At 40.5% G+C, this 23,306-nt stretch overlaps 1 protein-coding gene across 1 annotated transcript in view; it reads left to right on the top strand.

Moving 5' to 3' along the window:
• The window catches only part of Wwc3 (WWC family member 3), a 110,599-nt gene extending 92,731 nt beyond the window's left edge, over positions 1 to 17,868 (top strand). Inside the window, exons 12-23 of the mRNA XM_026395169.2 lie at positions 1,509 to 1,629; positions 2,584 to 2,658; positions 3,882 to 3,968; positions 4,915 to 5,107; positions 6,252 to 6,419; positions 6,861 to 7,012; positions 8,218 to 8,383; positions 10,504 to 10,668; positions 12,479 to 12,571; positions 13,814 to 14,041; positions 14,523 to 14,650; positions 15,109 to 17,868. Coding sequence (XP_026250954.2) covers positions 1,509 to 1,629; positions 2,584 to 2,658; positions 3,882 to 3,968; positions 4,915 to 5,107; positions 6,252 to 6,419; positions 6,861 to 7,012; positions 8,218 to 8,383; positions 10,504 to 10,668; positions 12,479 to 12,571; positions 13,814 to 14,041; positions 14,523 to 14,650; positions 15,109 to 15,175 — 1,643 coding nt within the window. The 3' untranslated portion in view covers positions 15,176 to 17,868. The remainder of the gene's footprint in view (positions 1 to 1,508; positions 1,630 to 2,583; positions 2,659 to 3,881; positions 3,969 to 4,914; positions 5,108 to 6,251; positions 6,420 to 6,860; positions 7,013 to 8,217; positions 8,384 to 10,503; positions 10,669 to 12,478; positions 12,572 to 13,813; positions 14,042 to 14,522; positions 14,651 to 15,108) is intronic.
• Positions 17,869 to 23,306: the final 5,438 nt, after the last annotated feature.

The raw sequence follows: 23,306 nt of genomic DNA, 5'->3' as shown, positions 1-23,306 counted from the left end.
TCATGGTAGAGATGAAAAAAAGAGCTGGACTTGAGAATCCTGGCATACAATTTGAAAGTCGGTACCTCTGGCCACTCCAGAATGGAGCCAGCTTTTGTCCCTGGCTGACTGAGGCAGGAGCAAATAACTAAACCCCACTCCACTGTGTGGCATTGCAGATCTTTGGAAGGCTAACTTTTGTGTCCAGTTGACAGCAAGAGAACAAAGGCGATAGCCTTATATGTTTGTTTTGTGCAATGTTTAATGTGTTTGTATTTAATTGATGTGAATAATAATTTGGTTGAAAGAGAGATGGTCATCTTTGGACTCACTATTTCCCTCAATTTACAAATGCACAGATGTTAAGATTTTTCTTTTGTAGAGCTTAGAGAGACAAAGAAAAGTATATAGAGAAAAGAGGGACCTGCTTTATTAACAAGGAACATTATGATGCTGTAGCTTCATATTTTATTCTATATTCTAACCAAGTGTGTCCCTCTGTACAACATTAAGACTCCTGGAGGGGCTGGAGATGTGGCTCAAGCGGTAGGGCGCTTGCCTGACATGCGTGTGGCCTGGGTTCGATCCTCAGCACCACATACCAACAAAGATGTTATGTCCGCTGAAAATTAAAAAAAAAAAAAAGACTCCTGGGCACATAATCACATTAACATGGAAAAATTACATGCATATTCTATAGGTTTTGTTTAAAGGAGCTTATTGCTGTGAGGGAAGGGGTAGAAACAGTTAATGAAATGTTAGGAAGAAAAATCTCAATGATTATATTTAGCTCTTGATTGAAATAAATATGAAACACAAAAATAAACTGCCAGGGAATGGTAGTGTTTTAACCCAGGAAAGAAATTCTGGAAACCTGTCTGGCTCCAGGGCAACTGAGGAGGGTACTATAGTTACAGAGTTGGATGGGCATGAGCCTCAGCATACTCCTGGCAGGCTACAGGTTTTTGAGAAGGTGCTTTTAAAGGATTGGTCTGGGTTCTACTGTGTCCTCTTGAAGGTTTGAAGGTCACTAAATTTTGTTAAGGTTTGTTTGGATAGTTAACATTGTGTCCAGTTGTAAAAGTAGTTGTGTGTGTGTGTGTGTGTGTGTGTGTGTGTGTGTGTGTATTTGTTATATAAAATACCAAACAGCATGAAGAAGGAATGAGAAAATGAGAAATGCCACCCTTGGAGAGCACAGTGCTGTTCTTTTCTTTTGGTTCTGAGGTCTAAACATGCAGATTGAAGGGTCTTCCCCACATCCTCTTAAGTTCTCTGTGTTCATTAAGGGGTGAAAAGAGATTTATGAATCCAAGTATCTTTGTAGACAATTTAAAAACTTTCAAAGAAGTAGCCAGAATTCTGATTCTTTAGTTTTTCAATCTTACAAACAATTGTGTGTAGTGTATTTCTATGCATGTGCATATTATGGTGTGTCTCAGGAACACTTAGTAACTTAGCAATTCTCTATAGAGGCCCTGGCCTCCTTTGATGTCATCTCCTGACCCAGGTGTGTCTCTTGTTTGCAGCAGTGACTCTGAGGGAAGACAGTGCCAAGAGATTGGAGAGGAGAGCGCGCCGTGTCTCCGCATGCCTGTCGGATTACTCACTAGCCAGTGATAGCGGGGTATTTGAACCTCTAACCAAAAGGTTAGGAGCTTATCTTATTTCCTTTTTCCCAAACTGACTTACCATAGTTACTGTTACACATGAAAAGGATCCATACTGAAGCTGTCATATATTGAAACTGTTATGTAGAAGTTGAATATTTTTCTAACTTTTTTCAACTTCAGGAGGTTGGGCCTTAGAAACCTGCAAAAATAACTCCTCTGGCTTCTGTGGCATTTGGAGGTTGGCTCTCATTCTGGTGTTCTAGGATGACTTCTTTCTCCCTGGTCCCAGTGAACTTAAGGTTTAAACCCAATAGAGCTGAAAAAGGAGAATCAATACACACATAAGAGAGACCTGCTTTTCTGGAAAGGATAATCCCTAGAAGTGAATTTCCTTCTTATTTCCTTAGCTATAAGAATCCCCTTGCAATGAAAAAAAATGACTTTTTAGACTAATTTTTTTTAAAAAAATATTTTTAGTTGTAGTTGGACACAGTACCTTTATTTTATTTATTTATTTTTATGTGGTGCTGAGGATTGAACCCAGCGCCTCACATGTGCTAGGCGAGTGCTCTACTGCTGAGCCACAACCCCAGCCCCTAATGTGATTTATTTTGATTGACTATTTTTGATTTTATGTTTTCTTTGTATATTCATAAATTTCAAGTATAAGACATTTCAGTTATTTCAAACTTATATTTTTGAATGCTGCCTTGAATATTATATGGAGTTTTGAAAGGTATGCAAAGTTATTTTCCAAAACAAATACAACATAAATAAGTAACAGCAGTTGGTAGGCAGGTACCCATGAGAGACCCCATGGATCCTCAGGATCCATGCCCTTTCATACGCTTAATGAGCCTCTTTATTTATGTCACAATTTGATAAAGCTCTTCTCAGTAAGAGGCACCCTCAGCATGAGAGAGTTTCTATACAACCTGTAGTGATCAGTTCCCTTTGTAATAAAGCTGGGCGAATTTCCCCTTGTGTTCAGGAATGAAGATGCTGAAGAGACTGCTTTTGGAGACACATGTGGTAATGACGACCCCCAGATCCACGTGGGATTTCTGTGAGTACAGAAGCTGCCTTCCCTGTTACTCTTAAAAATGCCTTGTAGGGTGGGGCCCACCATGGTGCTGTTTCCCAATCCTTGATACACACAGTCCTACTTCAGCCAGTCTTAGGTGAGGTGACAGAGGTGGCAGGAAGGAGTGTGTTTTTAGTCAGCTTTTTCACTGCTGTGACTAAAGGACCTGACCAGCACAATTACAGAGGAAAAAAGTTTATTTCAGGACTTGCAGTTTCAGAGGTCTTAGTCCTAGAAGGTTGACTCCATTCCTCAAGACTGAACATCATGGCAGGAGTGTGTGGCAGAGGAAAGCAGCTTACATCATCAGGAAGCAGAGAGACTCCACTGGCCAGATACAAATGTGTACCCAAAGCTACACCCTACTTCCCACCTCCTTCCTCCACACCCTACCACTTCAGTTACCACAGTTAATTTCTATCAGGGGATTAATTCACTGATTGAGTTAAGACTCTCACAACCCTATCGTTTCTCCTCTGAACCTTCTTGCATTGTCTCACACGTGAGCTTTTGGGGGACACCTCACATCCAAACCATAACAAAGCAACAGGGAAAAGGGGTGCCATTGCTGTCTTTCAGCACAGATATTCACAGCTAAGGACTGTCACCTCATGGAGCTAAGGGGTGTGGGAGCCATAATGGGGTACTGAAAGCCCCTGGTTAAGTTCGCCTCTTGGGGATATTTTTGCACATTACTGCCAGGAGTTGAATATGTTAACTGTGGTGCAGATACAGATAATGGGGTCCTTTCCTCTTCCCAGAGAAGTCACCAGGTGGTTTGCAACACAATACTTTTTAGTTTCCAGTTACAGTTTCAATTGAGGCAGTAACTGTACTGTTCACACTAGCAGGACAAGAAGTTCAGATCCCTGGTGTTTTCTTTTGCTTGCTCTTGTTATTTTGTCCAGGTTTTTTGGAGTTGACACTGTTGACATTTGGAAGCAGATCATTCTTTACTCTGGGGGGTTATCTTGTGCACTGTAGGGTGTTCAGTAGTATGCCTGGCCTCCATCCACTGGATGCCATGATACTCACTTTCTCTCTAGTTGTGACAATAAAAAATGTCTCCAAACATTGCAGATATCCCCTGGGGATAAGGTGGGGCAAAAATCCCCTTCAGTTGATGGCCACTGCTGCAGTCCAGTCAGAGGGACTTTTCCGCTGTGGGGAATTTGTGGTCCACAAACTCTGGCTTTGTTTTCTAGGCATGACAGTGCCAGCGAATGTCTTCTTGTGCACGTGCTCCAGCTGAGGAACTTTGCTGGGCTGGTAATGAAGGAAGACTATAAAATGTAAGCTTCCAGCTTGGAGATTTAGGGGCCATGTACAGCTAGTGATGGCCTCTCAGGGGCCCTCCTCCATACAACGTGGTGTACCAACCTGGTTTACTTGGCAGTCTGGGGAAGGAATTTACAGTAAATCACTAGGGAATATCTATCTGAACTATAAAGAACTATACGTTTTAAAAGGAGCCTAGTTAATTATTTGAGGCAGATGAAGTTATGTGCAGTGTTGACACCAAGGAAGTACCTATCATGTGTGTTAAGAGGCCTCTGACTAGGATTAGGGAGACCTTGGCTGAAGAGAACAGGAAAAGTGAATCGGGACCACTTGGGAGTCACCTAGTAACCTTGGCCTTGATAGTGGAATTTCTACCTCTCTGCACTCCATGGCCCTAGGCAGGTACTCAATGGAGTGGTCACTTGCCATTCAAGACCAAGCTTGGAACCCTCCTTCCTTGAGTCTTCTATGTAACTAGTCTTCTAAATTCCTTGGAAGCACCCTGGTGTAAGTGGCTGAGGCTCCACCTGTGATTCAGCTTACCCTAATGATATATGTTGCAGTGGTGATAAATGTTTGAGAATCCCCCATGTGCCAAGTTCTAGGCTGGGAATGGAAAGGGCAGGGAAAATGTCAGTGCCCCCATGTGTTATAGGCTGACAAGTTGACAGTCAGTGCTGTGAGGAGACAGCCAAGGAGTTCTTGCCAAAACACGATGACCATCAGTACTATGGAAGACCTGGGGTATTTAGGACTGACCTCAAAGTTTTCCTTTGGCAAGTGATCTCCTGGGGCACATCCAGTTCTTTGGGCTTACTCTTAGTTTACAAAGGAACTTTTTCCAAAGGACTCTGAAGTTTCCCCATGGGTACCAAAAGAGGGCCACTCATGAGGGTACACACTTGCATCACGTCAATAAGCACTGCCTGCCAATGCTTTCCTCCTGTCTGCTTCCAGCCACGTCCGCGTCTACTTGCCCCCGCTCGACTCTGGCACCCCCAACACTTACTGCTCGAAGGCTCTGGAATTCCAAGCCCCACTGGTGTTTAATGAAGTGTTCAGAATCCCTGTGCATTCCAGCATGTTGACGTTGAAGTCACTTCAATTATATGTGTGTTCAGTGAATCCACAGCTGCAGGAAGAACTGCTGGTATGGTGCCGTGGCTCGTGCTGGCTCACTGCTCCATCCTTCCCTCCCTCTTCTCCCTCATTTGTGTTTAAGTCTTCTTTCCTTCCTTCCATTTTTTTCTTTTAAAATTCTTTTTTCTTAATTTTTGTCTTTCTGCCTTTCTCTCTTTTCTTTTGTTCATTTCTGTTGCCTTCCTTCCCCCCTCTTCTTCCTTTCTTCTCTCCCTTCTTTCTTCTCTTCCATTCTCTTTCCCTTCCCACTTATGTGGGTAGCTTAGAAATGATCCTAATGTCAAGTAGTTTTTGTAGCTGAGAGTACAGAAAGGGATGAGCTAACCAATGATCTTGACCAGTGATTTTTACTTTAAATGTATTATCTCAATATGGAAAACCCCCATGCAATGGCTTCCATATTATCCCCGTTGTCAATTAAGAAACAAAGTAGGGTTGACTGATATGACAAATAAAATATAGGATGATCTGTTAAATTTGAATTTCAAATAAATTATGGATGCATTTAGTATATTTTAGTATAAGTATATATTATTAGTATATTAATAATTAATAATAAGTATATATTATTAGTGTAAGTATATACTCATGCAATATTTGATACTTTCTTGTAGTAAAAAAATATACAGCTTACTTGAAATTCAAATATGCCTGAATTCCCTGTATTTTATCTGACAACCCTAGGACTAGACCTCAAGAGAGGCAACAAATAATCCTGAGAAGCCAGCCGTGCAGTGTCCAGGCCAGGACTTGGAAGCCAGGATGGGTTATTTCCAGTGTTGAAATCTTTCCCCTGGCTCCTGTGTCCTGAGTGGTAGAATTAGGGAGTGTAGAGTTTAACAGGCCTTTCTTATTTCAAAAATTTTGAGGGAATCAGTGGTCCATCAAGTAGCCAAGCTCTGGGTCTGGCCCAGCCCTCCATATTGCTACTTTGCCACTGTTCTAGCACTTTCTGATTGTGCTGAATATGCAAACAGGGGAATCACACTTGTTAGGATCCTCTGGGACCACTTTCATTGTACTGTCATGCTTCTACTAAAAAGAAATATTTTATCTTATGATTGAAGGGTGAACTTGATATTTTAAAGGACTTTAGTTGCTAAGGTAAAATTATTCAGTTCTTGTTCTGGCTTTTCTTTTTAACACCTATGCAGGGCATTGCTCAGATTAATTTAGCTGAATGTGACAGTTCAGGCGACATGCAGCTGCGCTGGTACCCTGTGCAGGTCTTCGCCAGCTCAGAGCCACCGAGGTGGAGGGAGAATGGGCGTGCTGGGGAGAGTGTCTCACGGGACCCTGGGCATGCCAGCTTGGGAAAGACGGTATGTGGCCCTGGTTTAAGGAGCTGACCTTTCATGGCTGCTTTTATGACTTTGAGACTGTCTTTGCTTGGGGAAATCATTTCTAAGAAGATTCTATGTGGATTTAAAGTCAGAATGTGGGGACAATGAAGTAGCATTTCAGAGGAAGGTATAAAAATGGAATATGTCCATATCTATAGCCTTTTCACAGTCATGCTTTTTTAATGCTAATGTGTTTATGATCACCAGAGGTTTGTTGGTTATCTTTAAATCTGACTGTTTGAAAAGGCCAATGAGTATCTTGCTGTGAACAGTGGGTGGGTTCTCCCATTGCAGAGCCATCAAGGCCCACAGTCCAAGGGTGATTGGATTGCTTATGGTGAACCATGGTGCCCGCTGTCTGCTTTGCTGCTGTAAGTTTGTGACTAGGCTTGTTCTCAGAAATGTCTTTTTCTCCTGCAGGATGCAGTGACAGTGTTGCTGGCTCGAACCACAGCGCAGCTGCAAGCCGTGGAGAGAGAGCTGGCCGAGGAACGGGTGAAGCTGGAGTACACTGAGGAGGAGATCCTGGAGATGGAGAGGAAGGAAGAGCAGGCCGAGGCCATATCTGAGAGGCAAGTGCCTAGCTCCTAAGGGCGTTCGTGCAGTCCTCCAGACTCCACCCCAGCCAGGGGATGAGAGTGCTTTACACATCTTCAGGAAGATGAGGCATATTTTCCTAGGGCAAAACCAATGGGTGTTGTTCAGCTGTGGCTCTCTTGGTTGGAGCTGTCTTGGAGTGCAAGATGCTTTTCTCATTTCTGCTGGGTGATTCTCTGGTTCTCTTGCTCAAGAGCTGGGAATCTGATGAGACGTTTGATACTGATCTGAAGAAGGCCAGTTCCCTGAGCTCTCTGTCCCAATTCTCTGTGCAGGATTTAAGCCTTCCCCTTCCCCACTGGAATGTCACTTGAAAGGTGGGATTGTGGACTCCCCTCCACCAGGTCTGAATACAACAAGGTTCCTTTAAAGTCCCTTTGTTGCTGTTTTTGCTTTTCAACCTCCTCGTTGGGATCTAATCTATTTGCCACACAATTCACCCATTTAAAGTGTAAAATTCAGTGGTTTTCAGTATAGTAACAGTGTGCCACTATTACCATAGTCCGCTGTAGGGCATTTTCATCTTGCCAAAAAAGCCCCACCCCTTCTTCCTCTCCTCTAACTCCAGACAAGCACAAATTTACTCTCCACCTCTATGCACTTGCCTGTTCTGGACATTTTCCATAAATGGAATTTTGCAGTGTCCCTTTACATGTTACTAAAGGCAGAACATTAGTAATGTCCTTGACTCTGTAAAGGCCTGCATGTAATGGACAAATAATTCCTATGAGCAAGCACCTCTAGTGAAGTGGTTTGCTTGACCCTCTCTGGAGGCAATTTTTCCATGCCATTTTTCATCTTTCCAAAGGTTCCCTATTTTTCCCATGGCTTCCCTAAATTTAGTTCAAGAGGAATTTATTTTTGGAAGGATAGTGCATAGCAGAGGGGGAGTATATTATGTTCAGGGATGGTCAGAAAGACAGGAGGGGCTCTGGGGTAGGGGTTTCTGGCATTTCCAGTGGCTGCAGTGGTTAATAAGAAAGACCCATGCTGTTCAAAAGCTTTGAAGTGTTTTCTTTCCTAGAAAGCAGAAATGCCTCTTTATTATATGAGGGTAGCAACTGTTTTCAGTTAGTGAATAGAAATGGGTTTCATTGGGTTTCTCTACTACTGTGCTCCAAAAGCAGCAATGAAAGCAATCCCTTCTGATGAATATTTGTGGGATTTTGTCTACCTTTAGGAGTTGGCAAGCTGACTCGGTTGACAGTGGCTGTAGCAACTGTACCCAGACCAGCCCCCCATACCCAGATCCCTGTTGTGTCAGTGTCAACTCCATCCATGGACACACATTTACTGGCCAGGCAGATCCTTACAGCTCTGAGAAGCTTCAGCCCCCACCTCTTAAGGTAAGTAGAAAATGTCAAGGGACTTTACAGAGCCCCTTGATATTTCAATGTATAATATCAGGTGCTGTCCAGAAAGAGAGGCTATGTACCCCTAAATCCATCAAGGGAAGTGTGAGGGGATGGGCAGAGGAGAGGCACTAAAGGAAACCAGAGATGATGGGCACATGCAGGTGTGGAAGGACATGATTACCAACAAGCACCAGCCACATGGACATCATGGAATGTGGGGAAGCCATGGTATACAATGCACAGTGCTGTTGAGTTTGGGGGTCATAGCTAAGCTAATACTGTGTTTTCCTGAGAGCTGAAGAAAAAAATCATCTGGTCTAAGATTTGTAAAGGGCTTAATGTGGTGAAGCAGGTACTTCAGAAATATTTGTCAATTTTATATTTCAAGGAAAGGATAGCTACAACTAAAAATGTAGGTTTTTACTCCTTTGTGTGCTATTTTGTGGTGATCCATTCCTGTCTTCAGGGACAAATGTGTCAAGCAGTTTCCTGGGCCTCAAAGGGTTTGAGCACCTCTTGCTACTTACTCTTTGAAACATGAAGAACAGCAAAGCATCCTTTTACCCCATCTGGTCAACTATGTTTGGTTGACATTGTATCAGTGCCCTGTTGAAATTTTATTACCCAGACTGTTCAGTACACACACACAAAAACCATTTATCACCACGGCCCCTGCCCTTGTCCTGAAACACAAGGTAAAATTTACCCCTTGGGCAGCTGCCCAAGCTGCAGCCTGTACAGCAGGTTTGGAGTAATTTTAGACTAGGCTGCCAGTAATTGCTGTTGTTCTACTTTTTACAACCTTGAAAAGCAGTAGTCTAAATCAGGGTGAGTGGCTGTGGGAGGCTAGTTTGGTGTTTCCCCCTTCCCCAAATTTTATTTTCAAAAATCTTCAAATCTACTCAAAGTTTGCTGGATTAATGCAATAGATATCCATATACCCATCACCTAGATTCCCCAACTGTTAGTCCATTCCCACATTTCCATTCTCTCTTTCTGTGTTGGCATATGTAGTTTCTAGGCATCATAGATACAATAAGGAAAGGGGAAAAAAATAAGAAATGGGCCACCATTAACAGGGAATCAGACAGTTGAAAGGATAAATCTGTGAAATACAATTATGTTCTATGTTAGGTAATCAAAATGTCCACTAAAGAATCAGATGGTAGGGAAGAGGGGTTTATATTTATGGAAACATTTGTAATTTTAGGAAAACTTTACATTTAAAAATGCAAATTTGCATTTACATTTGAGAAAGGTCAGAATCACAAAATAGTGTGACTGCTGTGTAAAACAGCATGACAGTTTCTCAAAATGTTAAAAATAGGACTACTGTGTGGTCCAACAATCTCATTTCTGGGTATTTATCCAAAAGAATTGAAAGCAGAATCTCTGGCCCCAGGGAATCACCCCAATCTGCTTTCTAGCTCTGTGGGTTTGTCCATTCTGCATATTCATATAAATGCAATAGTATAATACATGACTTTTGTGTCTAGCTTCTTTTGCTCAACATAATGTTTTTTTTAAAGAGAAAGAGAGAGAATTTTTTAATATTTATTTTTTAGTTGTTGGCGACACAACATCTTTGTTTGTATGTGGTGCTAAGGATCGAACCCGGGCCTCACGCATGCCAGGCGAGCGCACTACCACTTGAGCCACATCCCCAGCCCTCAACATAATGTTTTTGCAATTGATCTGTATTATATTGTATGTCAGAACTTTGTTCCTTATATGGCTGAATAATATTCCCTTATGTGGATAGAATCTGGGTACTAGATGGTGAATCTGATGAAGGGTTGGTGACAAGTGGTCAAAATCTACTTATCTTGGACACAAAATCAAGAGGATTTTCTCTTGGACCACTCATGGGATATATGAAAGAGAACAGGGCCCAGGATGGCACTAAGATGTCTTTTCCATGAACAAATAGAAAGTAGAGATCTTTGTAAAAGGCTCCCCCTAGTGTGTAGAGAATCCCAGCTATTCACTTTGGACACATGAGGTATGAAATGCCAGTTATATTTGAGGATGAGGTTAGAGAGATGGTTGTTTGCACTGTTTATTGCTTGTGTTATGGAAGAAGTCATAGTAATAAATCAACTGCTGCCCAGGTGGACAAGGAAACCAACACAGAAGATCTCTTCCCAGAAGAAGCAGTGAGCATCCTGAAGGAGCGGCCCAGCCGCCGCACCCGTGGGACACCTTTTGTTCGTAGTAGCACGATTGTACGTTCTCAGACCTTTTCACCTGGAGCACGAAGCCAGTATGTTTGCAGGGTGAGTCATAATTCCTTTGTCACCTCTCTGGATATTCCCTTATTTTTTCTCTTTGTCATGTTTTCATTTTTACTATTTATGCCAAAAGAGCTATGTATCTTCCCAAATTCTACCAGTGAATCAATGAATACCCTACGTGTTGACAGATGAAATCTGAGTTCTGCTGTTGCCTCCCCACTCTTGCCTGGTGCCTGTCTAATTCTGGATCCCTTCAGGATTGGGATACATTTTCCCCTGGTTTTTTTAATGTTATACTTATGCCAACAAGTGGTCAGGAGGCGATGTGAATCATTTCTACATTAGTTTAAGGAATAGCAAGTAAAAACAGGAACTGTCTTTAGTTGTGATCTGGAAGACCAGGTCCCTCTGCATGGTTACAAGTCCTGAAGTGTAGCTGTACCACTGGGTAGTGATAACCTGGAAGAGCCTGAATGCTAAGGCAGTGGGTTCTGACTCAACTATATGTAAATTCATATCCCATGAGGGAAAATGGGGATCCTCAGTGGTTCTCAACCTTGGCTGCACCTTGCAATAAAATCACATTGGAAGGCTTCATCACATACTGATGTCCAGGTCTCACCCCCAGAGATTTGTCATTGGTCATAGGTGAGGCTTGGCATCAGAACTTTTGGAAACTCCTAGATGGCTATAATGGGTGCATAGGACTTTGAACTCTCAGGTGGGTGGAGAGGAGACCCAATCCTGGGTGGTCATTGAAGACAGGACAGTGAGATGGAGGTTGGTAGGCAGTGATGATGTGACAATGATAGCACAGACCTGGACAGAAAAAGAGGTTATTTGGGGTTTTTTTGTTTGTTTTTTTATAGATAAATGGTCATGATGCTTACTCATATAGTTGGCTGCACTTGATTGAAGACTGTTCTCATGTCTCTACCTTATTTTGGACTCTTGCTGAATGACCTAGGGGTAGACTCAGGGCTGCTTCTTGAGGAGGATAGGGTAATAATGCAGCAAAGTTTTGTTCACCTGGAGGAAGACTGGCAGTCCTTGTACAGTGCTCTACATTCTACACAAAAGCTGGCATTTACTGGCGATGTTGTCAGAGGCCTCATTTTTATGTATGTTGGTATCTTGGTGGGGCAGGTTCACTGATGTGCTACTGCATTTCCTGAGTATTTCAGGTTAACTGGCATAGAAAATAAGCTGTGAAGGCAAAGACTTGAGCTTTCACTCAGACACACGTTGTTTCTGTGGTAAGACCCTGACACCACATGAAATCCACAGTGTTATGGTGTGTCCCATAGAAGAAGGCATCCTTTATTTTTCCTCTTTAAAACCAGACTTTCCCCTCGACTGGCATAGCAGGAGTTGGTGGTGTTGGCTTGTTCCACTGCAGCAATGAGTCTCTTGTTTCAACAGCCATTCTCCCAACTTTCTCTGCCCAAACCAGAAATGCAGCAAATGAAGATGATTGATAAACAGTAAAAGGTGCTCAGGACAATGCTGGCTTTTGTGAGCTTCATTCCTAATATCAACTTGTAGTTGGAATCAATAGGGAAAAAATGTTATTGACTCAATCAGTGTGGAAACTCCACATGGTTCAGTTGATAGACTTAAAATGGGACCAGGGTGGTGGCTTTGTCTGCTTTGGTTTTGTCTTTCATTTTCCCTTGAAACTTTTCTGTAGGTTTTGTTTTAACTGAAATCCAAAGACCGATAAGAGCACCAGAAGTCCAAAGTGTATTTATGTGCCTCTAAAGAGAAATGAAATAATACCATTCAGAATACACACAGAATGAATAGTAAATTTCTGATAAAGTTCCTGAACATCATTTTTTTTTTGATACAGCTTTATCGTAGTGACAGTGACAGTTCAACACTGCCCAGGAAGTCCCCCTTTGTGCGAAATACTTTGGAAAGACGAACCCTTCGCTATAAACAGGTGTGTGTTGTGTAAACTAAAATGGCATCTGTTCTTGCCCTGGGAGTTATTTTTATAGCATTCAAAAGGTAATATTTCAGGTAATATTTAAGACTGTGTTTTTTCTTGACAAAAAATCTTTGAAAAACATATATAATGTCATAATGTTACCAGTATTTCTTAAGACACTATTTTGTATAATTTGTGATCTTTATATTCTTAGATGTAGTGAATTAATAATAAATCAGTAACTGCCATCCCAGGTCTGTTTCCGCTTGGGTGGGAATTACTGCCCTCAACTTCATGAACAAGTCTTTTTTCTCTTAGGGGTTTGTTGAACATAGCATATTTGCTTACTTGAGGCTTGTATGGGGAGGAAAGTTTTTGACAGCTGGCGTGTGTGTGCACACACATGCCCACAAGTGTGTCCACACATACACATGGGCATGGGTGTGTATGAAGTTTTTTAAATGTAAAGCACTGATGTGGTTTGTAATGTGTTCTTTTTTCTCTTATACCATGGTCCTAAGGCTTTTTCCATGTCAATATATGTTTTCATTTTTTCAATGGCTACATTTTATGTTGACCTAAATTTATTTAATCATTTCCTGCCATTGTATATTTAGGTTTTCTCCCCCCATCATAAACATCAGTTGGATCCCTTATCCATGTTGGCAGTTGTAACTTTTAGATGCATGGCAAAAATGATATCTCAGAACCAAAGAAAATGTATATCAAATGACTTCTGGAAACTGTGCTCATTTTTGATCCTGCCAGCCCCATATATGAGTGTCTGTTGCTCCATACTTTTGCAAATACATAGGTCATCATTCAAGAAAACAGTTTTCTATTACTAAGCTTATTATTGTACTAGAGACAATCTTGCCCCCCAAGTCTCTGTTTTTGTTTTATTTTTGTTGCCAGGCATTGAACCCAAGGGTGTTTAATCACTGAGCCACATCCTCAGCCCTTTTTATTTTTTATTTTTCTGAGACACATTCTCAGTAGGTTGCTAACAACTTCACTAAGTTACTGAAACTGGCTTTGAACCTGCAATCCTCCTACCTCAGCCTCCTGAGCTTCTAGGTTATAGGCATGCACCACCATGCCTGGCCCAAGTCTGTGTTTTTAAAATTTGGGCTGCACTTAGAGAGATACCTGTGCTGTACCTGTTTCCTATTAATTGTGGAAGAATCTTCCAGAAGGGCAAACATGTAGACTTGCTGGGCTGGTGTGCACAATCATAGCTATGGTCTCCTGCAGTCCTGTAGGTCTTCCCTGGCTGAGCTCATGGCCCGCACCTCCCTGGACCTGGAGCTGGATCTCCAGGCATCTAGAACACGGCAGAGGCAGCTGAATGAGGAGATCTGTGCTCTCCGGGAGCTGAGGCAGAGGTTGGAAGATGCCCAGCTCCGAGGCCAGACCGACCTCCCGCACTGGGTGCTCCGAGATGAGCGGTTCCGTAGCCTGCTGAAGGAAGCAGAGAGGCAGGTGAGAGGTTGTTGGTCTGCCTTGGCAGGCTCCCTGCTTACTACCTGTCCACAGTCACAGCCCTTTGAAACAACTGTACTTGGGTTCAGAAGTAAGCATCTGGATAATGAAGTAATTGTAATGATCTAGGAACTTATCTATGGGGCCAGTTCTCTACTTCTGTGGGTCCGGAGAGTAACATTTATCATGGTACCAGCATACTTCTGGAGACTGTGGGAGCTGGAAGGAAAGCCCAGAGATACTCCCCAACTTATGGGAGGAATGTTCTGCATCCCCGGTCTCCCAGGTCTGACTCCAGCTATCCCTAGTGATGCATGTGAAAAATTTCTCTGAGGGACGTGGAGGAGGTGGACCTTTCTTGACTCTGGATCTTCATGACTGGGGTTGGTTCCTCTGTGCTCCAGGTCTGAGTGTGAACTCACTCATTCTTCCTTAAAAATGGCAATAAAAACATCTTGCTCATTAAATATTTCTGTTTCAGACACGACAGACCAAACTTGACCATCATCAAGAACAAGCAGCTGAGAAGATGCTAAAGAAGGCCTCCAAAGAGATCTATCAGTTGCGCGGGCAAAACCACAAAGAGCCCATCCAAGTGCAGACCTTCAGGTATGGGAGAAACAACACTGTGTCTAACCATGCTTGACACTTTCTTTTTACTATTAAACCTTTGTTATTATGAAAAACAAAGTAAGTATTGAAAAAAAAAACAGAAATACACTAAAAGCAGCATTCCCATCTCTAATAGCTAGTCCTAGTATTAATTTTTTATATCCTTGATATTCATATCCCCAGCATAAACTAGCTTGAAATGTTTCTTGCTTCCTTCAATTCTGATTTAGACTCATTGACTCATTCATTTATTTATTAATAAAACAAATATTCTTATACCTACTCTATACTAGGCACTGTTAGGCACTGGAGGTAAACCCCTGATCTCATGGGTCTTCGTAACTTATTAGAATTTAGAGACTGTATACAAATAGCGTTGTTGCTGGGGATTCAAATTCAGTCACCTTTCAGTGTCTGCAGAACAGCTTCTAACCTGTAATTCTTTCTGATCTCAGGGAGAAGATAGCATTTTTTACAAGACCAAGGATTAACATACCTCCTCTCCCAGCCGACGACGTTTGATGTAGTGCATTGTGCACAGAAGTATTTATCTGCCTGTTTTATTTTCATGAAGTTCTTAGATTAGCTAAATTTGTCTTTAAAATATTTGTGCAAAGCTATTAATATACACATTTTGTAAAAAAAACATATATCTATACATATATATTTTATAATAGTGACGGCAACAGGGCTTGGTTTTTCCTTGTTGTGAAATTGACATCTCTGAAGACAGGTTATTTTATAAAAGATCAACTATCATGTTAAGAGTGTACAGTTTTTACACTGTTTTATTTGACTTAAAGGCTGGAAGACAGAAACGAAGTGAGTTCAGGCAAATTCACTGTATTGTAATTTATTTATAGTACTTTTTTCCTTGAAGGAAAATACTGACTTTAAGATGTATTTTAAGACTGAAATTTTGTTCTTCAGTATTTGTCATACAGTAGAATGGAACTTGGGGCCGGTTTTGTTTCTGACACCCGAAACGCAAACACTATGTGCTAAATCTGTCACTTGTATCAGTTTCTGATAGGTGCATTTACCATGTATATTGTACACTTTCACTCTCTTTGTGTTATGTTAAAATATCAGCTGCAGTGGTTCAGTCGTAATTCACAAGCCATGTATGCGTCGCAGGGCTCAGTGTCCGTTGTGTGCTGTGCACTGATCGCTTCTCATTGCTGTGTTGTTGTCTAATGCATCTTTCTGTGCTTACCACAAGTCTGAAGCCGGTGACAGAGCCTCCGGCATCCCAGGTTTCAGCCTGCCTGTCCATAGTGGCCGTCCACACTGCCTGCATTTGTCAGACCATGTATAGCCCTGCCTTTCCCACCCTTCATGTGATTCTAAAGCAGGAGGGTGGGGTGGCTCCTGCCCTGCTGCTGTTTTGTGAAGGAAGGTAAAAGGTACCTCAGAATGTGTGTTTTCAGTGAAGCTGAGGTGGATGCAGCAGTTATGGCATAGGAATAACCTAGAAAGTGCTTCTTTGTGGAGAGAAGGACATGTGAGTAATTAGAATTACCCAATGAGTCATTTACAGGAGAGTATTTGAGTTAAATCAGAATGCCCCCATATTGGAGTCTACCCAATATTCCCCATGAGATCTTACAACTAGCTCATGAGGAAAAATAAAATTAATGTAATAAAATATACCATTAGTCTTTTAAATGCTGAAAGATATAAGTAGTTTGCCTAGCACATGTTTATCATATGTGAAATGTACTCTCCTTCCTGAGGCCTCAGATAAGTATACAAGTTCGGTCACAGGAAACGTCAAAGAAAGCAGAATTTCTCTTCCTAGATTTTTCTTCCCCTCCCTTGAAAATATCCCTTGTAATCAGGTTTCTCTTCTTATCAATCTATAACCTACCCCCTTATATAACGCACTTCCCTTTACATTTATTAAAAATGAATTTTGTAAAAGCATTTCATTGACACGTGACCAATCACAGACAATGGAGTTTGTCAGTGGTGGTAAAACTGAAAACTTTATGCTATTCACTGTTGTCATCTCTTGCTATGTATTCTTGCTTCTAGTCTTGCTTTTGCTTTTTTTTTTGTTTTTTTGCCAATTCCTTTTTGTACGAACCCACAACAGAGGTAGAGACTGCAAGCCTTGATCCTTATGAAAACTGCCATTTGGCAGACAGCGTTGCTGGGCAGGCCCTCTTTCTGTGCCCTCATGCTGCTGAAACTTTAAACTCCAACCAGGTGCTATCTGCTTCTGGGTACTGGGGTCTGCACAGGGCAGATTGCTCATGTCTCACATGCATGGCACCCTCCATGTGGGGACGGTGCCCTGAACACAGGGATTACATGCCACTTTTGAGCAACTGCCCCAGGAAGCTCTCTCCAAGCTGATCAGTAGGTTGAGACAATTTTTTTTGCCAACCCCCTATTAAGTAATAGTACCAGTGTGGAGAAAACCCAGCAGGGCCAATATAAAAAGCCCCCAGACAAATGTTTTCAACTAAATGTCACTCCCCAGTTGATAAAGATTTCCATGTGAGTGCTTCCCACCTGCCCTCAAGGTTTAATTTTAATTTTTTTTTAAAGAATTTGCCCACAAGAAACAAATGCAGCCTCAGCTTTGGTGTCAGTCCAAGGAGTACTTGTGTCTGACGCCCTTCTGTTTCACCTCTCCCTGCCTTCCTGTCTGTTGTGTCTGCTTTTGCATCTGGCAGGAACTGTAGCAAGGAAAGAAAATTGAGACAAATGAAGGCGAGATGAACAGTTGTGTGGGAGACCGGTCCAAGCAGTCAGGAGGACAAGGAACACCCTTTGTTTCTCAGTCATGATGTGGCTTGCTACCTTCCAGCTAGTTACAACTGCCAGGCCCAGACAATGTGGCAAGTCAGACATGTGAAGTGCTGTCAGCTTAGGGTTATTTTCATCTGCTGTGTAAATTGGTGCATATATAGGGCCTCCTGAGAAGGAAAACTCCGCTGTTTTATGAGCAGTTCTGGTCCAGAAATGATTAGGATTCTGCCATTAGGGTTTGTAGAAATAGCACTGTGTGTAAAAGGGAATTTGGTTTTTCAATATTTAATCACTGCATTGTCAGGCTTTGGTTGATTGATAATTGCTAAAATAAGTAACTTTCTGTTGTGGGAATAAATTATAATCAGTATTCATCTCTTTGTTTTTTGTTACTATTCTCTCTGATTGTGTCATTTGTATTGTTTGAAAGTATTTCTTCTATAAAATTAAACTAACCTGCCTTAAGAACAAAGTGGAAATGTGTGTGTTTTTTTAATTATGGAAACTTTTTTTTGGAGACAGGGTCCCACTATGCTGCTTAGAGCCTCATTAAGTTGTTGAGGCTGGTCTCAAACTTGTGATCCTCCTGTCTCAGCCTCCTGAGTGGCTGGTTTATAGGCATGTGTCACCATGCCTGGCTTTGAAAAATATATAAAAAACAGGAACTATGAATGAAGCTTAATAAAGAGTGCATGCTTAGCATACATGAGGACCTGAGAGTTTCATCCCACTGCCACAAAAAAGAACAAAACATGCACATTTTAAAATATGAAAATAGAGTTATAAAATCAGAGAATAGTAAAATGAATGTACATGCAGCCCCCACCTGCTTCAGCACAGGTCAATCATAGTCAATCATTTTTTTTACACTTCCACTCACTTCTCCTTCTTGTGACTTGAAGCAAATTCCATACACCTTATCATTTCATCAATAAATATTTTAGTATATATTGCCAATAGAGATAAAACATGTACAACACCCTTATGTCTTAAAATTTACTAGTTCCAAGGTTCACTTTCCCATTTGTCTTGTATCATTCTTTTCATTCTTTGAACAGAATCCAAGTATAATCTACTTACTGGGATTTTTTTTTTTTTGTCTGCTTTGGGTTTTTATTTTTGTCATAGCTTTCTTGAGATCTAATTCATGTACCATACAACTTACCCACTTAAAGCATGTAGTTCAATCTTTAATATATTGAGAATTGTGCAAATATCACCACAATTAATTTTGGAACATTTTTGTCTTCTCAAAATATGAACATTCATACCTATTAGCTGTCACTCCCCATTCCTCCGCTAGCCCAACCACCAGTCTACTTGTCTTCTCTCCAGATTTGCCTATGCAGGGCATTTCATACTGAGGGAATCATACAATATATAGCCATTTGTGTCATACTTCTTTCACTCAACTTAATGCTTTAGAGGTCCATCCACACTGTAGCATGTATATCATTTTTTTATGGCTGAGTAATCCCCCATTATAGGGATAGGTCATATTATATTCATCCATTCATCAGTTGATGGACACTTTAGGTGGCTCCCACTCTTTGGCCAACGTAAATAATACTGCTATGATCTTTCATGTTCAAACTTTTGTGTGATCTTTCATGTTCAGACTTATGTTTTCATTTCTCTTAGGTCTATACCTATGAGTGGAATTGCTGGGTCATATGATCATATGGTAACTTCATGTTTAAACTTCCGAGGAACTGCCAGACTGTTTCCTAAAGTCATGGCCCCAGTTTACATTCCCATTAGTAGTGTACTGGGTTCTGGTTTCTTCACATGCTGGCCAACACTTATTGTGTCACTTTGATTATAGCAATCCTGGTAGTTGCAAAGTGGTGTCTTAATAGTTAGGTCTGTTTCTCAGTGTACAGGATTGAACATACACATATTTTGTTAAACATAGGTCATATGTCCCACTTTCTGGACTTATTGATGATATTCCTGTGGTATAGTTGGACATGTTCCTCAGAATTTCATTACTTACAAATTGGTAGTTGGATCTAAAAGTTTGATCACATTGCAGTTTATTTTTCTTCCTTTTTGGGGAGGGATAGGTGGCAAGACTTCTTCATTCTCATCTGTCCTGTAGTCTCTTTGTAATGTTAACAACTATTGGTAGTACCTAAACCCCTTGGTTCCTTAAGGATTGTAAAATGGTGATATTCTAATCCTATCATTTTTCCTACTTATTAGTTGAAATACCTTAACAAAAAGAAACCTACTCATCTATTTAGTTACCCTGTGGTACTATTTTGGGAAAGCAAGATAAATTCTTTTTTTATGTATGTATGTGTGTGTGTGTGTGTGTGTGTGTGTATATATATATATATATATATATATATATATATATATATATATATTTGTAGTTGGACACAATACCTTTATTTTATTTCTTTATTTTTATGTGGTGATGAGGATCGAACCCAGCGCCTCACACATGCTAGGTGGGCGCTCTACCACTGAGCCACAACCCCAGCCCCCACAAGATAAATTCTCAATTCTTACCAGTTTTCAAAAATAATGATTTTGTTTGCTACCAATGCATAGTGGTGGCCAATTTGCTTTTAGTTTTGAGATTTTTTTATATCATTATTAGCATGTTGATTTAAACATGTTTGTGGTATTTTAATTCACTGTGGTTGTCCATATTGGTGATCAAATTCTCCTGTGTTTGGCTGGTAGAATCTCTCCTTGTTGATTCCCAGGTCCTTTTGTTATGACCCCCAAGGATCTGAGATGGATTCCTTATCATCCTGTATGATCAGAAGTTTGTGACCTGGAACTGGTCATTTTCTCAGGATGACTCAGTTTCTTGTTGCTAGATGTCCTTGTTACTGCTGGAGTGGCCATTTTTAATGGATACACAGTATTTTCTAAGGATAAAAAAAGGATGGTAGAAATAGAACATCACAGCATAACCCATTTGCTTTCTCCCATATCACATACATATACAACAGTTTCAGAATAACATTACCAACAGTGCCAACAATAATAGAATTACTGGAAACTGAAATTTTTCTTGAAACTCTTTTAGTGCTTAAGGAATATATAGCCAAATTACTGTGATAGGGACTAGGTGTATAGCTCAGTGGTAGAATACTGTGTTCAATCCCCAGTATAAAAAAATAATATGATATAAAACAACTTGGAATATTTCCTGTTTGGCCTTTTGGGGATTTTTATGGTTTGGTCTTTTAAATTTTATTTTATAACTATATAAAATATTGACATGGTTCCAAGGATAAATATACAAAAGAAGGTATATTCAAATGAGTCTAGTGTTTATTCTTGCCATTCTACCTTGTTCTTTAACTCACCTTGACAGTCAACCATTTAAGAAATATTGTTTTCCCAGGCATTGTTTTTTTAATGTTTATTTTTTTAATTATAGGTGGACACAATATCTTTATTTTTTATGTGGTGCTGAGGATTGAACCCAGTGCCTCACGAATGTGAGGCAAATGCTCTCCCTCTGAGCCACAATCTCAGCCCCTGGGCATTATTATTTAATATAAACAGACATATAAGCATATATGTGCATATATACAAATATACGTACATATGTGCATGTATGCAGATATGTACACATATATACATGTGAGTGTCCATATACACATATGTATTCGTGTTTTTCTCCTTTCTTGGATAAATGATAGCACAATAAACACACTTTTTTCCACCTGCTTTTTCATTTATAAATATATCTTGGGGGGCCAGGTGTGGTGCAGTACAGGGTCAGAGTACTTGTCTAACTTGTATCACAAATATACACTATATGATATATATATATGCATATATACATATATATGTATATATATGCATATGGATATATATGTATATGTATGTGTGTGTGTGTGTATATATATATATATATATATATATATATATATATATATATATATATATATTTGCATCCATTCTAAAGGCCACCAGAATCTGTATTGGCTACTATAATAATTTCCCTCTAATATCTGCCCCCATCTTTGTATCACCCACTCTTCTGTGTTCCTCTCCATCTTCTCCTTTCTCTTATAAGACCTGTCTTTGGATTTAGCTCCCACCTGGTTAATCCAGGATAAGCTCATCTTGAGATTTTAATTTAAGTACTGCTGCAAATACTTTTCAAATAAGGTCACACCCCAAATTTCAGGTTGTCATATCTTTTGGGTTACTAAAAGGGCTACCACTCAACCCATTAAGAACTGCCTTGTCCCTGCACCCAAATTCACATCCATTGTACATGCAGAATACATTTCTCCTATTCCCACATCCTCCAAAGTGGTATATGTAGGTATTCTTCATTTCCTTTTGCCCTTGCACACTGCATTAGTGGCTGTATGACAGTTTATTCAGCCATCTTCTGATTGGTTCTAGTTTATGCTATTAAAAAATAATGTGTTCATCTTCTGCAGACATCTTTTCATGTTTTTGCCTTTATTTCTGTGGAGTAGATCACTAGACTTGGGATCTCTGGACCAAAGGGTAAATGCATATGGAATTTTGCTAGGTCTGACTGCCTCTCCCTTCTACCGGGTGTGCCACTTGTGTTCTCACCAGTAACGTATAAGATAGTGTCCCTGCAGCCTTACTAATAGAATGTCACATTTGTGAGTCCTTGCCTTGCAGAAGTGAGAAAACAGAACAGTCTGAATCTATGTTCATATGAGAGAGTCTGCTTTCATTACAGAGGCTTGTAGGTAGCTTTCAGCATCTGTCAGCAATAGCCTTTCTTCCTTTCTTCTTTTTCAGTGCTGTCCTGGCTATTCTTGTTCATTTGTTCTTCTAAATGAATTTTATAATCAACTTGTCTAGCTCCAGGGAAAAAATAAAGAAGTCTTTACTGGAATTGCATTAAACTCAAAAATTTGGGAGGATTGACACCTTCATGATGTTGAATCCTCTTATCCAAGAATGTGTTGTGTATTTCCATTTGTTTAAGACTACTTTTTTTTTAAAGAGAGAGTGAGAGAGGAGAGAGAGAGAGAGAGAGAGAGAGAGAGAGAGAGAGAGAGAGAGAGAATTTTTTAATATTTATTTTTTAGTTCTCGGCGGACACAACATCTTTGTTGGTATGTGGTGCTGAGGATCGAACCCGGGCCGCACGCATGCCAGGCGAGCGCGCTACCGCTTGAGCCACATCCCCAGCCCTAAGACTACTTTTGTGTCTTTCAGGAATGCTTTCCAGTTTTACTCATACACATTTCAGACATTTCTTGATAGGTTCTTCCCTATTTTGTTTTCTGTATTTTTACAAAGATAAGATATATATACACACAAAAGGCTATTTTTCTTTTTTTTTCCCAGACTTCAGTGAGAAAGCTGTCTCAGTCTGTTTTCTGTTGCTATAAGAAAATACCTGTCACTTGGTAATTTATAAAGAATAGAGATTTATTTAGCTCATGGTCTTGGAGGCCAGAAAGTCCAAGAACATGGTGACAGCATCTGCTTGACTTCTGGTGAGGGCCTTGTGCTGTGCCACAACATGGCAGAAAATTGAACAAGCAGAGGGGTGCAGAAGAGAAAAATGAGGGACAACCTCACTTTATAATAGCTTGCCCTGACTTGTCCCTTTAGAGATGCACTAATCCCTCTTTACAATCTAATTACTTTCTAAAGCCTACCTCCCAACACTGCCACAGTAACAAATTCCAATATAACTTTTGGAGGGCACAAACCTTATTGACTTTAGGGAGTGAATCATGCACACACACACACACACACTTATAAAGGAAACATCTATCAATTTGTATTTTCTTTAGTGTTTTTAACATGAATGTTACTGACTTTCAAACTTGTCTTCTATATCTACTGAGAGGAACATATGATTGATTTGTAGTTGGTTTGCTAGTGTTTATGATTTCTGCATTGATATACTATAATA

Source organism: Urocitellus parryii, chromosome X (assembly GCF_045843805.1).
Source record: "Urocitellus parryii isolate mUroPar1 chromosome X, mUroPar1.hap1, whole genome shotgun sequence".
Lineage (NCBI taxonomy): Eukaryota > Metazoa > Chordata > Mammalia > Rodentia > Sciuridae > Urocitellus > Urocitellus parryii.
The sequence above is the reverse complement of the archived record's forward strand: the minus strand, read 5'-3'. Positions and strand labels throughout refer to the sequence as shown.